The sequence below is a fragment of the Parasteatoda tepidariorum genome, chromosome 1 (genome assembly GCF_043381705.1).
Source record: "Parasteatoda tepidariorum isolate YZ-2023 chromosome 1, CAS_Ptep_4.0, whole genome shotgun sequence".
NCBI lineage: Eukaryota > Metazoa > Arthropoda > Arachnida > Araneae > Theridiidae > Parasteatoda > Parasteatoda tepidariorum.
Genome location: NC_092204.1, coordinates 17,550,769 through 17,567,918, shown reverse-complemented (window position 1 = coordinate 17,567,918; position 17,150 = coordinate 17,550,769). Strand labels below are relative to the sequence as shown.

The 17,150-nt window shown below is 29.4% G+C and overlaps 1 protein-coding gene across 1 annotated transcript in view; it reads right to left on the bottom strand.

Moving 5' to 3' along the window:
- Positions 1–8,670: 8,670 nt before the first annotated feature.
- Positions 8,671–17,150, bottom strand: part of LOC107438277 (Krueppel-like factor 5) — a 46,224-nt gene continuing 37,744 nt past the window's right edge. Inside the window, exon 4 of the mRNA XM_071177280.1 lies at positions 8,671–8,988. Within this exon, the coding sequence (XP_071033381.1) occupies positions 8,801–8,988 (188 nt within the window). The 3' untranslated portion in view covers positions 8,671–8,800. The remainder of the gene's footprint in view (positions 8,989–17,150) is intronic.

Sequence of the window (17,150 nt, the reverse complement as noted above, 5' to 3'; positions counted from 1 at the left end):
ATAAGTAAAATAATTAATCCATCGAAATAAATCCACTTCTAATTATAGTTAATATATACGATAAGCTTATAGAATGACTTGAAATATATGATGTTGTGTACCATTTACAAAACCCTGCAGGACACTGGTATAAATCGTAGCATTTAATTCTGCTACAAGCTGAAACTGCTACATTTTAGCATATACAGTTTTACTGAGGGACACCCCCCCCCCACATTTTCTTGGGGGTAAGGTCACCCTCTTATCCAAAAACCAATAATGTGAAGATTTTATATCATCAATGGAGGCACTGTCCGGCTGAAAAATCCGATTTGGGCCACCAATTCTCTCGGTAAATGGCAACAAATGGATTTCCAGAATTTTTTTAAAATTATTATCGGGAGCTGCATCTATACAGCCTGGATGTTGGGTCAAGCTTATCTGGAGCCTTTATACAGTCTGGATGTTAGGTCAAGCTTATCGGAATCCTCTATACAGCCTGGACAGTTAGGTCAAGTTTACCGAACAGCAATGTGGTGATTTATGAATGCAGTGAGAAGGCTTCGGTTGATGGTTAACTTAATGCAGCTTTACCCCAAGGCTAATCATTACCAAAAAATGCTAGAAACTCATTTACTGGCATTTGAAGGGAGAATTGTTGACCCTTGTCTGATTTTCAAGTAAGAAAATGCCTTACATTTTTGTTGCAAAATCTTTACAGTTGTTGTTTTTTTTTGCAGTGGAATGACCATAAAGACACGGTTCTCAGTAGAACACCGAAGTCAAGCATTAAAGGCTGCGGTCAGTAAGCGGGTGGGTGACCACTTCGATCAGCCTGCGTAGGGACCGAGGGTGCGCGATATCGGCACTCGTTACTGTTCTACTGTAGGGTGCTCGACTTCGCGCGCAGATCATCGGGATACCGAAGCAGAGGAGCCATCCCCTCTGCAGAGGATCAAAATTGCGATGGCATGTCTTCGGATCATTCAGCCCATTGTGCAGCTCTAGTGCAACGCAAATAAAGTATCTACCTACCATTAGGGAGCATGCCATGAATGGCATGTCCTTTTTCATGACTTCTAACCCACAAGAAACCATGAAGGGCTATCCTTAGTTAAAACAAAAAACAAGCAATTTCACTCGGTTGGCGAAATGAAGACTGCCATCATTGGAATTACATATAATTATTACTGATGTTGTGTAATGTGTAAATGGTATGCACAAATATTTAAAATATAAAAGGAGGATATTTTGGCTATAATCAGAAGTGGCTTTATTTCGATGGGAAACTCCCCCCCCCCCCNAAAGGAAACTAATAAAAAAACTAAAAAAAATTTAGTAAGTTCTTCATTCTTTAACCCCCCCCCCCCCCTTTTTTTTTTTATTCATTCGAGATTTTTTTCCTGTCCAGGTGAAGCAAAAATTAACAGTAAATACTTAAATATATCAGTTTAAGCATTTTATTCATTGTTATATTTGTATGGAATTATAGTAAACCTATTATTGATTTAAAAATTATTTCGGGCAATAGATTTCGAATAAATAAATCTTCATTAAATATGAATTTTTAAAAGAATAAAAATGAACTTCTTTATTTTCTAAGTATATCTAACATAATTATAAAGTTAAATTAAAGTTCAGACAGATGTCGGTAAGAAAATTTTTAAAATTTAAGCTTCTATTCTGAAGAAAAATTTTAGAAAAACAATTTAGTATCTAAAGGATAAATTCTCTAGAAAAATCTAAAGAAAATAAATTAGTTGGATATCTTCAGTTACTTGGTTTCGCACACAGACTATATTCTTAATAAAATCTTAACACGTTGAACGCCACGCTAATTTTACCGGTCTGGCCAAACGATAAATAACTGCAAACTAAATTTGCAAATATTAGACAAATTTTGCTACTTTTTTCTAAAGGTTTAGCATGACATATCTGAGAAAAGTGGTGAATTATATAAACCTACGAATTATTTAGAAATAGTGGTGGATAAAAATCTACTAAATTGAATTTATTACATCAAGAAACACAATTAATAAACTACCACTCGAAAATATTTATTCGCTGTCCAGAACAAGTCGGCATATCTGTGTACATAAATATAACTATTTTTTGTATTTTGTTCTATATTGCATTAATTTCGTCAAACCATTTTAGTAACGATAATAATATTAAAAATAATTAAAAATTTACCCGAATTATGTGCTTCAAATAACTTTGGCTTCACCTTGACCCCCATGGCATTCAACGTGTTAATATTGCCAAAGCAAAATGTATCAAAACAATAATGTGACGAGTATTAAAAAATATTTAAACGAAAATAGAACACACTGAGTAAAAAATATGCGAAACATATCCAGCAAAAAACAGAAAATAACATGCAAGAAAAATACTTAACAAAACGGTATTAATAAAGCGAGTAACGATTTCAAATAAACTTATACATACCGAAATTTTTCAAGAATGATTTAAAATATTTTCTTAATATGCCTACCAGATTACAAAATAAGAAAAGAAAACAGAAGAGCAAATAGAGGTTAGAAACGTTCTTTTTATCCTTTTCGTTTTTATTGTGCTATATATCTATATATATAATTAGAAAAGTTTTTTTTTTTTTTTTAATGGCGGGCATTTTGGGCTAATTAGAAAAGTGAATACACAAGAAATTTTTTTTAGACGTAAATAATCAGGGATGCCACAGGTGACGAAAAATGTAGAAAGTGGTAGAAACTCAATTAACTTGTATTTGTTTATCATACTTTTAATTATTTAATCATAACTACCACCATGACTAATAGTTCAAATTAATAATTTTTAAAATTAAAAAAAATCATCTGTTAAAATTTCAGTAAACTAAAAGAAATATTCAATAATAGCTAATATCTTCAATTAACTACTTTTTACATTTTTGGTCACATGTGGGAACCCTAGTATAATGGATAGAGTAATACTTATGCGAGACTTTCAATCTTAAGGAAATGTCTAAAGAGAGGATCACATTTGTAATAACTTTGTCAACTTCTGTCGACAGTTTTAAACCAGAGTAGAGTTAACTACGCTCATCCAAATCCTAATAGATTTAGTTATTATAGAAGCGATATTTTAAATAAAGAAAGTGGTAGTTTAATGTAGTTATTTCGTAGAAATAATTGTAATATATATTTAGAAATAATTGTAAGAACTCTAGTATAATAGATAGAGTAGTACTTATGAGTGATTTTCTAACTTAAGAAATTTATTATGAGAAATTTATTATCATTGTCAACTTCCGTCGACAGTTTTTAATTAAGATTGCATTTCATGTACCTTCTGCCTCTAGATCAGCGGTTACCAGAAGGCGGCCCCCTGGCCGCGAACTAAAATATATTAGTTGTCACTTTTTTTTTTTGGACAGTTTTCGTAAAAAATCTATATGGGTTTTAAATACTTTTAAGTTTTATATCTTAACAATTTGATATCTATTGCACATTAATTGTTTAATACATAGATGCACAATTAAAGTTATTGTAGCCAGAATTTTTTAATATGCAATTAAATATTTTAAAAAATATACTTCTTATTTTAATTTGTAATTCAATACTTTTGTTTTGTACAACTTGATAAAACTTAGACAGTAATATTTAATGTTCCTTCAAACATAAAAGATTTGATAAAGTTTTTAATTGCGACCCCTGGCCTTATGTAAGTTGAAAAACCCCTTCTCAAATTCAGTTACTATAGAAGCAATATTTTAAATAAAAAAAGTGATAGTTTAACGTTTATAATTATTTCTAAAAAGTAACTTTTTTAATGTTTTTTGTAAGTACTGAATTTTTTAATGCAAATTTTTGGAATAAGATAGTGTTTTAGCCAAGAAATTCTCTGATATGTCTCTGATCACATTAAAATAGAATTTTAATTCAGGATAACAAATACTCTAGTCTAGTCCATAGTTGGGAAACGTGTGACTTCCGGGATTTTAGTCAGTTGCATTCAGCATGCGCATTAATTAATACGTAAATTATATAGATTACGGCAATGTGAAAATTGATATAGTTGAATAATTTATAACTTAGTTCTTTCATAAACTTATAACATATATACGTATTATTCTTATACGACACTATAAACTCGGGTATCTATCATTAATTTTATTAAGCTGTCTTTTGTAATAAATTACGTAGTGTTAAATAATTAGTTGAATGTTAAGTATTTATTTAGATTTGTTTTATTAATTTGTCTTAAGTTAAAACTTAAGTAGTGTTAAATAATTAGTTAAACGCTAAGAATTTATTTTGATAGGTTGTCTTAAGTGATAATTTAAGTAGTATTAAATAATTAGTTAAATGTTAAGTATTTATTTAGATTCGCGATCGTAACGCTTGAATACGCCCTCTAGCGGAGACTGAAAATATCAGGCATTTATTTATTAACTCCTTGGGGACGGGTGATTCGTAAAAGCATTCGTACAAAATCAGAATGTAAATAAATAAAAAACGGTAGCTTAAACGTAGGCGTTGCTAATTTGACAGACTTACTTTGCTTTTACTTTAATTATTGTCAGTTTAATCATATATATAATCAATGTTAGTTCAAAATGTAACGGAATAATTTTATTTTGAGCAAAAGTAATGATTAATTAAATAAATCAAACAATTATAACCCTGCCTACAAATAAACTGCTAAAGAACTACTTTGGTTACCAGTTTTATCTTTTAACCCTGATTGATATGGTGTTATGCGGACATTCGTTAAAATTCCAATAAACTAAAAGGAATATTTAATAAAAAATAGCTAATATTAATATATTCAATTAAACTTTAGTAGTCATTACTTTTTGCATTATTGGTCGCACGTGGGAATTCTAGTGTAAAGGATAGAGTAATATTTATGAGCGATTTGATTATCTATCATAAGATATTTATTAACAGAGGAATATATTAGTCATCACATTTGTCAACTTCCGTCGACATCTTATAATATTCTATTAGTAAATGGCGCTGATATTCGTTGAAAGATTTAGTTAATATAGAAACTATTTTTTAAATAAAAAAAGTGGTAGTTTAACATTTACAGTTGTTTAAAAAATTATTTCTTTTGATAATTTTTCAACGTACTGTATTTTTGAATGCAAATTCTTGGAATAAGTCTTTTGACAAAGAAATGACATTAAAATAAAATATATGCCTCTGATGACGTTAGAATAAAATTTTAATCCAGGATAACAAATACTCTAGTCATTATCTATGACCTCCGAGATTTTATTGAGTTGCGTTCAGCACTTGCATTAATTAATATGCATTTATATAAATTACGACAATATGAAAATTGATATAGTTGAAAAATTTATAACTTAGTTCTTTCATAAAGTTTTAGCATACATACGTATTTTCTTATGCGACACCATAAACTCGGGTATCTATTATAAATTTTGTCAAGCTGTATTTAGTAATAACTTAAGTAGCTTTAAAAAATTAGTTAAACGTTAAGTATTTATTTAGATTCATTTTATGAGGTTGTCTTAAGTATTTTTAAGTAGTATTAAATAATTAGTTACCTTGAGATATTTAGAAATTCTGAAGATTCTTTTTAGTAGGGAAGTGAGTTAATCGTTGTAAATATGTGTTTATAAATATACTTTTTTATATGTTTGGATCACCTAAATTTTTTCTTATGGAATGAAATCAAGGTAGCTTATAAATGAATGTATTACTGAGTCTGTCAACAGGTGGCGCTACTAAGAAATTTCGAAAACAATATTTTCAAAATCTATCAACAGACAGCAATGCCGTCTGTTGATGAATTTTATTACTATCTCTGAAATTCGATCAGAATAATAAATTGCTTCCAAAGCAGAACGTAACAAACCTCCAATTTCTTACTTTCTTTTTTTCCCTCTTTTCTCAAATAGTTTATTATTTTTGGGATACCAGGTAATACGGATACACATGTATTGTACAATTACAAAGAAACTATACAACATTCTCAATTATGTATTTATTGTGCTTTGTTTAAAAACTTTTAAAAAATACAAACAAACTCACAGTAAAGAATAACGCAATCCATATCACACAGGTTCCTTTATACAATGGCATAGCCATGTTTGTTCTAGTTTATTTGACAGTGTAGAAAGACAAAGTTATTTTTATAAAAATAGATACTCTTCGAGAAATTATTACAAAATATATGTAGCACCAAACATATGAATAATAAAAATACTAAATATACAGAGTAAACAAAATGATTAAAATCTTTTTTATTTTTTGAAATCAATAAGAACAATACGTATAGGGTGTAACGCAATCACCTCCTTTAATATATATTTTTAGAACTCTGGTCAAAAAAGTGTATAGAATTACACATTAGGGATCAAAAATCAATATTTTGGTGTCGAAACGGAAAAATAAATAAAATGACCGACGAATCACTTCTGAAGAAAGTCAGTTTTATCGAAAAGTCCTCCACGAAAGCTGCTATTTCCCGATGCTTGATCCAGGAGTTCCCTTGTCTTCCGGGTTGCGTTCAAAATTATAATGCCATGGAGTTTAATATTGAAAGTCGTCACTCAGAATTAGGCCGGTTGTCCAACGCCGGTTATAAAATAAAATAAAATCGTTTCCTTGTTACTTTGACATTAATTTGCAACCTGTAAAGTATAATTTTTTGTGTGCTTAATTTAAATAGTTCTTAATATATATATCAAAGGCGGTAGTTATGGAACACCCCGTACAAATAAAAACAGTTATACAATAATAAATTGATAACGCTATTTAGCCTATTACTGTTTACATAGTTGACCCTGCATCAAATCCAAAGAATGAATCACATTTTTTAAGGTGTTAAAAAATAAGTCTAAGTTGTTAAATAAGCATTGATATACAGGCGAATAAATTAGAATTTAGGATAAATTTAATATTTAATAGAGACTTATATAATATATCACTTGCATTAATAGTCTGTCAATATTGTAGATTTTAAGCATTATAAAATAAAATATATTGGATAAAAAAAAACAGTAAAATATAAAGTTGAAAAATAATAATAATATTCAATAGTCTACAAATATTATCAGACTTTTTCATTATGCTTAGTAAATCCATCCCAATCATAAGAGAATAACCAGTAAAATATAGCACAGGAAATATGATTGGCACTATACAAAAGATTTCTGGTAAAAAGATTGGCACTTGTGAATTCACGGTAGTAAAAGATTTTTTTTTCTCTTTAAAATAAAAAGAGCTTTTACCAGTATTTAAGTATTAACATATGGCACAGTATCCTTTTTTAAGTAAAAAGGCATAACATTTTGCTGTTCAAAAAAGTACTAAACTTTTTTATACATCATGTACCGACAAAGTTCCATGGAGCTAATTTTCTGTGAAAATATTAAAAGTGTTAGTAATCATAAAACAGTTCAGTAGTTTTCCCTAGAAATTTTCAAATGCAAAATAAGACATTATATCAATGCTTTGAAAGTTTTTTTTCGCCTAACAGTAAAAAATAATAATAATACATTAAAAAAAAATATTTAAGCTCCGAAAAGATTCAAACTTATTAAAAGTAAATTACTTCCGTTACTAGAAAATAACACCTGTTTTAAACGCATAGGTAAAAAATAGCTTTTAACTGTCTTTAACGCAATAGTATTAGCTATAACATTCTTACCAAAATGTAATAATAATGCTTTTTAAAATTATTTAAAACAGATTAACCAAATTATTTGACAGCTAAAAAAATACCAAAGTTCAATTTTATTAAATGAATTAAAATATATAAATGAACTCAATTTTTGTACATTAAAAAACTGCTAGTTAATTCGCAGAATAGTTATGAAAACTAAAAATACCGATTAGCCATCTAAGATAGTACATAATTATAATATTTTTAACATTGATTGTCAATATAGATCTAGAACTTTCAGGTAGTATCTCATATGTTTAATTGTTTATCCACGAGTAGTTATCACGTGTTAAATTGTTCTCAGCTTGCTCTGTAGTAACTTCGCACAAAGCATGAATTCTACTTGGAAGTACTAAAATACTCCCATATCAAACGATGTACTTATGTTTTTGTAATATCGATGTACTTAAAGTTATTATAGCTTCACATATAATATCCAATTAGTGAAAATATTTAGTCGTAAAAGTGGAGATAATTCCGTATCATGATCTGTTACGTCATCTACAATCGCCTAATAGATTTTAAACTTACAATTTAAAAAAAAAAAAATAACAGGCAGAANAAAAAAAAAAATTGCTAGGTGGGTGGCTACAAGTTTTACCCTTCGAGTTAGTCCCCTTCTGGGGGCGAGTTACCAAGACTCGGCGATTATTTTGGCATAGATCACGATACGGAAATCTTTCTCAAAAACTTAATGCACACATGTTGTTTGTTTACAAATGGAATATTTGAACAGCATACAGAGAGAAAAAAACAATCTTGCCCAATTAAAAATTACAATAAAGAAAAGGTCAAAAAAAATATTACAAAAAATATGTACACTTAAAAAAATACAATTTATTCCATCTTCATTGCTGGTATATTACGCAGAAAATATTTAGAAAACGTAGCTTAACGACAACCAGACAAAAAACAATGTTTTTTTTTCTTTCTTCTTTCTTTTTGTTTGAACTATCTTCCAAGTCATTGAAATTCAATTCCACGTGAAAGGAAAAAAAAAAAAAGCTGTGAGCTTCAACATAAGTCTCGAGATTTCTTTTTTTAAAATTCCATTCAGACCACACCCGTTTGTTTTCTTTTTCACAAAAACGCTCTCAAGTTACAATTAAATGACGAGCATATTTATCAAGCGATGAAAGGGTTCCGTTGTTTCAGATGCATTTCATTTGTTTTTCGGCAGGTGGCGCTTCATATGCAAAGCAAGATGATCTGATCGGGCGAATGAACGATCACATACTTTACATTTGAAAGGTTTTGATCCTGTGTGCTTTCTGTAATGGCGAGTTAATTCATCTGACCTAGCAAATCGCCAGTCGCATGTTTCCCAAGTGCAGCGATAAGGTTTCTCTCCTAGAAAAAAAGAATTTTTTAATAATAATAAACAGAAAAAAAATGAACTAAAATAAGAAGCTTCCATTCAGAGAAGTGAACGGAAATTTCTAGTTTAATAGAAGTAGACATGTACCGAGTACCCGACCACTTTTACTGGGTACCCAGTGCGGATAATACTCATTTATGTTCGATAGATCTTATATTTATTATTATAGCAATTTGTAACCTTTAACGTATTCATATATTTTTTGACATCCATCAGTTTTTTAATAATCAAGTTGAAATAAGTGTTTAGGCACGACATATTTTACTTGGCAGAATTTTAATTCCGGGAAACCTAAACAATATTTTACCGGGTACCCATGTGAGGGTAACATTCATTCAACTCAACTATATTAATTCAGAATTATAACTATTAGTTACCTTAAAATTATTCATATACGTATATTTTGAAATCTGTGTATTCCATCAGTCTTTTAATAATCAAGTTGAAATAAGTGTTTAGGCACGACATATTTTACTTGGCAGAATTTTAATTCCGGGAAACCTAAACAATATTTTACCGGGTACCCATGTGAGGGTAACATTCATTCAACTCAACTATATTAATTCAGAATTATAACTATTAGTTACCTTAAAATTATTCATATACGTATATTTAGAAATCTGTGTATTCCATCAGTCTTTTAATAATCAAGTTGAAATAAGTGTTTAGGCACGACATATTTTACTTGGCAGAATTTTAATTCCGGGAAACCTAAACAATATTTTACCGGGTACCCATGTGAGGGTAACATTCATTCAACTCAACTATATTAATTCAGAATTATAACTATTAGTTACCTTAAAATTATTCATATACGTATATTTTGAAATCTGTGTATTCCATCAGTCTTTTAATAATCAAGTTGAAATAAGTGTTTAGGCACGACATATTTTAATTGGGAGAATTTTAATTCCGGGAAACCTAAACAAAATTTTACTTGGTACCCATGTGCGGGTAACATTCATTCTACTCAACTATATTAACTTAGAATTATAACTATTAGTAACCTTAAAATTATATATGTATATTTAAAAATCCATGTATTCCATCAGTTTTTTAATAACGGGGCTGTTCAAAAAGTACGTACACAAAAATGGAGAAATTTTAAACCCCCCCCCCTTCGTACATTACCGTACAAAAGGTCTTACTCCTCCTCCCTTATCGTACGTACATTTTATTAGTCTATCCCCCTTTTTCATAAAAATTAAAATAATTATGTTTAAAAAAAATTTAATATTTATTTAAGGAGTGTGTAGGAAAAAGTCAAATTAAAATTTGGTGTATGCTTATAATGTACGTACTTTGTATAATACCTCCCCCACCCCACCTTACAAAATAGCAAATCCCCTCCCCCCCTTCGGGATGTACGTACTTTCTGAACGACCCCAATAAGTTGAAATAAGTGTTTAGGCACGGCATATTTTACTTAACGGAATTTTAATTCCGGGCAATCTCAGCAAAATTTTATTGGGTATCCAGTGCCAGGTAATACTCCTTTATGTTCGACACAACTATATTCGGAATTATTAGTAAGCTTAATTATTCATTATATGTTTTGAAAATACACGTATTCATCAGTGTTTTAATAATGAAAGTGAAATAATTATTTCAGCGCAACATATTTTACATAGCCATAATGCTGTTGCATAACCAGCAAATAACATCACTGGTTACCGTTTTTGCTAGTTTTTGGCCAGTCTAATTAGTTGCTAATTATATGAGTTACTCTTTCAGGAAACCATTCAGTTGTCTTTTATTTCGTTTCATATAATAATAGCACAATAAGTTCTACGTTTATTTATTTTATAAATACATTAAATTTAGCTCAAATTACTCAATTCTTAAAATTATACGGATGATGATCCTAAATTAGCATGTTTAACCAACTTAAGTTCGTTCAGGTCTCGAAATTAGACCTTAAAAATCCTCATTCATTAACGATTTCTTTTTCATTCACTTAATGATTTCTGATTACTTAACAGTCGACCTTGAGCAAAAATTCATACAAGTGAATAAATTGGACTTAATATAATGTCTATATCAGTTACAATCACAAGACGTGTTCCTTAATGTGTTTGTTACCCAAGCAATGGGTGGGAGGGGGGAAGCGAACGATTAAAATTGTAAAGATATCATATTCTGAAATCAGTTTCTTCATATTCATTTGCATCTGGTGGTGATATCATTCATGCAGTCGCGTTTACAGCGATTCCAAGAAATTCATTCTTAAAATAGACACCGTATTATTGTTGAAAGAATTATGAATTCGGCGCAGACGATTTTTTTATAAGTCTGTCTAAACGGATTAGATCAATCGCAAAATTAACACCACTAGGAAAAAAAGGAAAAAGACATACAATGCAACTTGATACTGAACTACACCTGCTATGTAGCGACATAAATTCTAGAAAGAAATAAAATTTAAAAACAGTAAAAATTTTTTTTAAAAACGTAAGCATTTGAGAACTGATTAATAATTGATTTTATTTATTGTTTCTGCTGCCTTATTCAATCAAAATAAATAAAAAATAATAATAAGATATATATAAAATATTCATTAATTATAACTAAAATAATGAAAGATAAAACATTATTCTTTAGTTTGTTCCAAAAGCTGGTTCATATTTTGAATTAATTTTAAAAAATCAATGATATTAAAATAACTATGTAAATAGTTTTACTAAGAAAAGAATGTAAAGAGATTTTTCTTATATTTTAGTTCAGCGGTTGCTAAATGGTGTTCTGTAGAACCCAAGGGTTCCGCGGGAGTGTTATTAGGGTTCCGATAGTTATGGACTTTTTTTTTTTAAATCTAAGTAAAGATTTTGGAACTGATAATTATATTTAAATCCAATCAATAATCCATTATTTCTTTGATATTTTGGTTGCCTTTATAACATTATTTCAAAATAAATGTCAATGAAAAAAAAAATTTATACATAATTTTTCTAATAGCAATATATGGAATGACTTATGGAAATTACATGCATTTACAAATAATTAAACAAGTTTTCCCCCTTGGGCTATTTAAACAAAATAAAAGCAACTTAATTCACAAATAAAGAAATATGTCTCCCTAATAACCATTTTCACTGTTTAGAGCAGTTTTTAAATTTTCGATAGAAAAAGAAAGAAAACAAAATAATTCGACTTCTTCAATTGTTTTCAGGTTGAACATTAAAGACTGATAATTACTATGCTGACTCAAACTTCCAAGACAATGAATTTAAAGTCAAACATAAAATCTGATTTAAGAATTTTTAAAGATAAAATTATTTTAAAAAAATCATTTCTAATTAGTCTCAAAACAAAATAGTATTTATTAAAATAAAACGTCCACGATTATCTTTATATATTCTATTTAAAAAATGGGAATTCCGTTGAGAAAAATAAGTTTGATCATTCAGGATTCCATAGCCGAAAATTATTGGGAACAACTGTCTTAGTTCACGTAAAGCGAGAACTACATTGGTGCTATAATTAATTGAATATATATTCATACATGCAATTTTAATTTTATTTTTAATCCTTATTTTTTACTGTTTAAGTAACGAAAGACAGGAAACGTTAGTTCATTATTATTTCCTCTCACTCTTTTTTTTTAGCTAACAGCAAAAGTTAAAAACAGCTCTTTAATTTTTTATCCTAATCATCGTTTTTGTTATTTTAATTAATCACAGATGTTTTATATTTAATTTCTGGACCGACAGTAATTGTTCTATCCTTATTTTTTGGCCATTAAAAATGTCAAAATGCAAACAATTCAATTCATAAATTTTAATGGTAAATGCTTTTGCAAACTTTTTCCTGTTTAACTCCTTATAAATTGTGTAAATTAAATAGAAACACCTCTATTTTCAAACAATCAAACTAGTTTGATGCCTCATACATACAACTTTCCTCAGTAGTGATTCGGTAGCGCTTTCGTTATTTTCCTTGCTTATATTTGCGACCTCTGTTGAATAACTTCAGGAATTAAGAAATGACTGGCTTTTTTTTAAATTTTTCTTGACAAAAAGAACTTCGATATCACCCTTAACAAAACAAATTGTGAATTGCCACAAGCATTTATCATAAAAAGCATGTTCACTTTAAAGAACTTACAAACAATGAGCGAAGGAAGCTTTAAATAATATTAATGCCTCTTGGATACTGAATTGATTATCAAGTTATCTTGGACGAAGGCAAGTTTTGTACTTGGTGTAAACATCAATTAATCTCCGTCATCCAATATCTTAACACATTTGATAAAGAGAAAAAAATAAATAATAAATAAAAGCTTTAACATTCTAGTATTATGGGAGACGTGTTAGAGTTTTAAATGTTTTCAACAGTTATTCATCACTGTCAAAAGGTTAAGTCGCATAGTGGAAAATATTATCTTGTTGTGTTATTGACTTTGTCACTAACCAGAGTTCCAACTCTAATGGTTTATGAGGCGCAAGGAGAGGAATTTGTAGATCAAAATACTTCAACAAGAAGATAATTAATTAAAATTTGTAAAAAAACAGCACCTACCTCTCACGAACACTGATTCAAACGAAAATTGATTATGAGTTTAAAAAAAAATTATATCAATTGCTTTTTTTTATTTTTAAATTATCGGGTAATTGTCTTCAAACCCAACATATATACAGAGTTCTGCACTATGATCACCCTTAAAGTATATTTTTATAATCCTTGTCAGACATGAAGTCAAACAGTGTACAAACCCAGTCTTGTAAATCCTAGGTTTTGTAGGTAAAACGAACCAAATTGGCTTAGAAAAAGTCAGAAGTATGCTTTAATATGATTCCATTTCTACATTTAACAAAGCGTTGGCTGCTAGAGATAGGAGCTGCCAAGACACATAGGTTAATCATATGTTTTACTGGTAAAAACTATAATTCACCAGACATCGAATTTGTACAGTTTTTACCTTAAAAAGTCTAGTAAATCCTAGTTTTCACTAGTAAAACCTAGTTTTTATCTGAGTGGCCTGGTAAAAATCCGAAGAATACTTTAATATGATTCAATTTTGGCCTCCTTGGAAGCCCTTGTGGTAAAATCTAAGTGTTATCAAGCCAATATGGTAAATCCTAGGTTTTACTGATAAAATCTAAAATTTACCAGAAGTCGGGTTTCTACAGAAACATAAATGCAATCGAAATCTGGTGAATCGCTAGACAGAAATGTGGAAAAAAAGCATCTGAACTAGGGTGTTTTTAATAATAGCTTTTTAAATTATCTCTCGCTTCAGCAAATCAAACAGGGTTTGATGTTTTCAGTTCTGCTTTTCTTTTGTAATCCTTTAATGATTACTTATAACAATATCTTTTTTTGTTTTTTGTTTCTTAAATATAAAAATTGACTTATTTTTTGACAAGGATTCTAGAAATATGTGTGAAGGGTGACACTTACGAAACACCCAGTATATAGTTCATTAATAAAACTTGTATAGTAAAATCACATTAGTTATTAGATAACTCTGAATTCAAGATCGGATCGTTTCCAAGGATTAAGAACAGAATATATTAAAAAGCATATATCATGCGTTAACAAAAGAAAAAATAAAATTTATTGTTTATCATTAATTAAATTTAGGGCTAGGTGCTGAAATTAAAGGGAAAAAAAAAGCATCTAACATAAATAGAATAGTCAGTTTCATATTTCTTAATTAATTAATAATTTACATTTGGTATAAAAATTTGTTTCTTAATATGAAATATAATAAAAATAAATTTTAATCTGATTTAGTAAAACAATCTACGGTCATTAATTGCAATCCTGATAGAAAAAACAGTTCAATATTTTCATTTAAAAAAAATTGAAGAAAGACAGATTTAAAAAGAAAAAAAAAATTATCCCATTTTTATTGCTTGCTTTTTGAACCAAGATCCTTGCATAATATCAAAATAAATCATATTATAAATATGTACAGGAAAAGCATGTGCACGTCGCAGCGGAAAAAAAAAAAATAGTTGTAGAAATTAATAGCTGATGCCATAGTTTAACTAAAAATATTACTTTCTTTTCATCGAACGTTATGTAGGACAAGGCAAGTAATTTTTTAAAAGCATTCTCGGAACAGGAAACAGGAAATTTGACGAAGGCGACATACAGCCACCGACCGCCTATTTTTCCAACCTGTGAAATCCCTTTTATTTGAAAATGATTGTGATAAATTGCAGTAACTTTATTGTGCGAAATCATTTTCACTCTTAGCGATTCACTGTTTTCTAATTTGCATATCGAACGGCAAATTACACAAAAAGGTAACCGGCGCTTAAAAGACCGGAAGCGTAGCTTTTTAGAAGATTCGGCACTTGTAGGGGGCATTTTGCAGGTTACGGATACAGTTTAGTGAAATTGATAGATAGCAAACGATCCCATTCTTTAGGACATTTTTTTTGTTCTGAAGAGAAAAGTTGGCTTCCCGGTTTCCACTGGGACGTCGGCACGCGTCCCAGACGATAATCTGGATTGGAGGTGCGGTTTTCAGGTGAAGTAGAAAATCTAAAACCCCAAGAGATTTTTTTCCCTGTAGATTCGCTTCCGTTATGTCTAGCAAACCTTTGGTATTGATGATATTAAGGGAACGAGATCAAGTGAGAAATAAAATTTTAAATCAGGTTGCAATCAGGTGAGTTTTACAACAAAGCATGCAATTTATGCAACTGCAAATATTGTTTTTTTATTTCTGAAAGCTGTCTATGATATACAAAAAATAAGTTATAATTCCGAATTTATCTCTAGAATATTTTAAGAGATATAATTTTTAAATGAATAAAAATCGGTTGACGGATAATTTGTAAACCCCCAAGAATATGGTTTAAATTATAAATTTTTATTAAGCTGATAAAAAAGGGGGTGAAAACGCAAATGAAAACAAGAAAAGTTTTTATTGACTAATTTTTTTATATGCAAGAGTATTTTCATAATTTATTAATTTCATGTGACTTTTTAAATTAAATCGTATTTACGAAAAGTATTTATAATGTAGTCAAAATAAGATAAATTGAGATTTTCTTAGTCTTAATCTCAAAAGCAAGGAAGAAATTTATCAAACAATCAAGAACTATTTATATTCATATGAATTATACATATATTCATGAATGTATTTGAATTTTATTTACTATTTTATAAAAAGCGCGAAAACTAAACAAAAAAACTTGTTTTTTAACTAAGTCGTGGCTCATTTGAATTTTCATTGAATATATTTTCATGTTTTAAGTTAACAAATATAAATAATATTTAGTAAAATAAAATACATTAGCAAAAAAAAAAAAAAAAAAAATCGAAAACAATCAAACAAAAGAATCGAACTTCAGGGTCATAAATCACAGAAATTATTCTCAAGCCGATTTTGTCCCGTTGAGATGATTAAACGTTAATTTGAATGCATCATAAATCAACAAGAAGAATTGTAAATTATAATTTAAAAAAAAAAAAAAATTGCTATAATTTTTACTCATACGTATTATGAATTTTATTAACTGGAATTTCAGATTTATTAACAAATATTCAATTTAATTCTTGAAGATAATAAAAATTATGTCTTCTCCAGAGTAAATCGAGATTCACAAGGACAAGACATAAGCAGCTTTTGCAATCAGGTGACTTCTCCAACAAATCAGGTGACTTCTGCATTTACCACTCCATTAGGAACCCTATTAATGGTGCAGAATTGATTTGACTTCACTTCCGAGACGGGGGAAAATTCTAAAATGAATAGGAAGGACTGACACCAAAAGATGGTATTGTGCCCCATGATGAACGACCCCTTGATGATGTAAGACTGGCCTTGATTTTTCTCAGGAGGTAAAGAATGCGCCCCCTTAGCGACAAGACGAACGCCCCTTTTTTATTCCATTCACATTTGACAAAAAGAGGGAAGGCACACAGACACATTGTGTTTTAATGGCCACTTTTCTTAAAAGGGTTCCTACAGGCCTGCGCCTCCCGTTCCATATTGTGCCACCTTTCTCAATCGTTCTCTTTTCATGATATGTCGAAGATACCTGTTCCAAGGAGAGAAGATGCATCTAAAGAAGTCACCCCCTAGATTTGGACAAAGAGGAGACATTTTTTTAAGATGAGAATCGCTCTCGTTTAGACACATTGTCAGCAAAGGAATTGCCACTTTCGCTTCCGT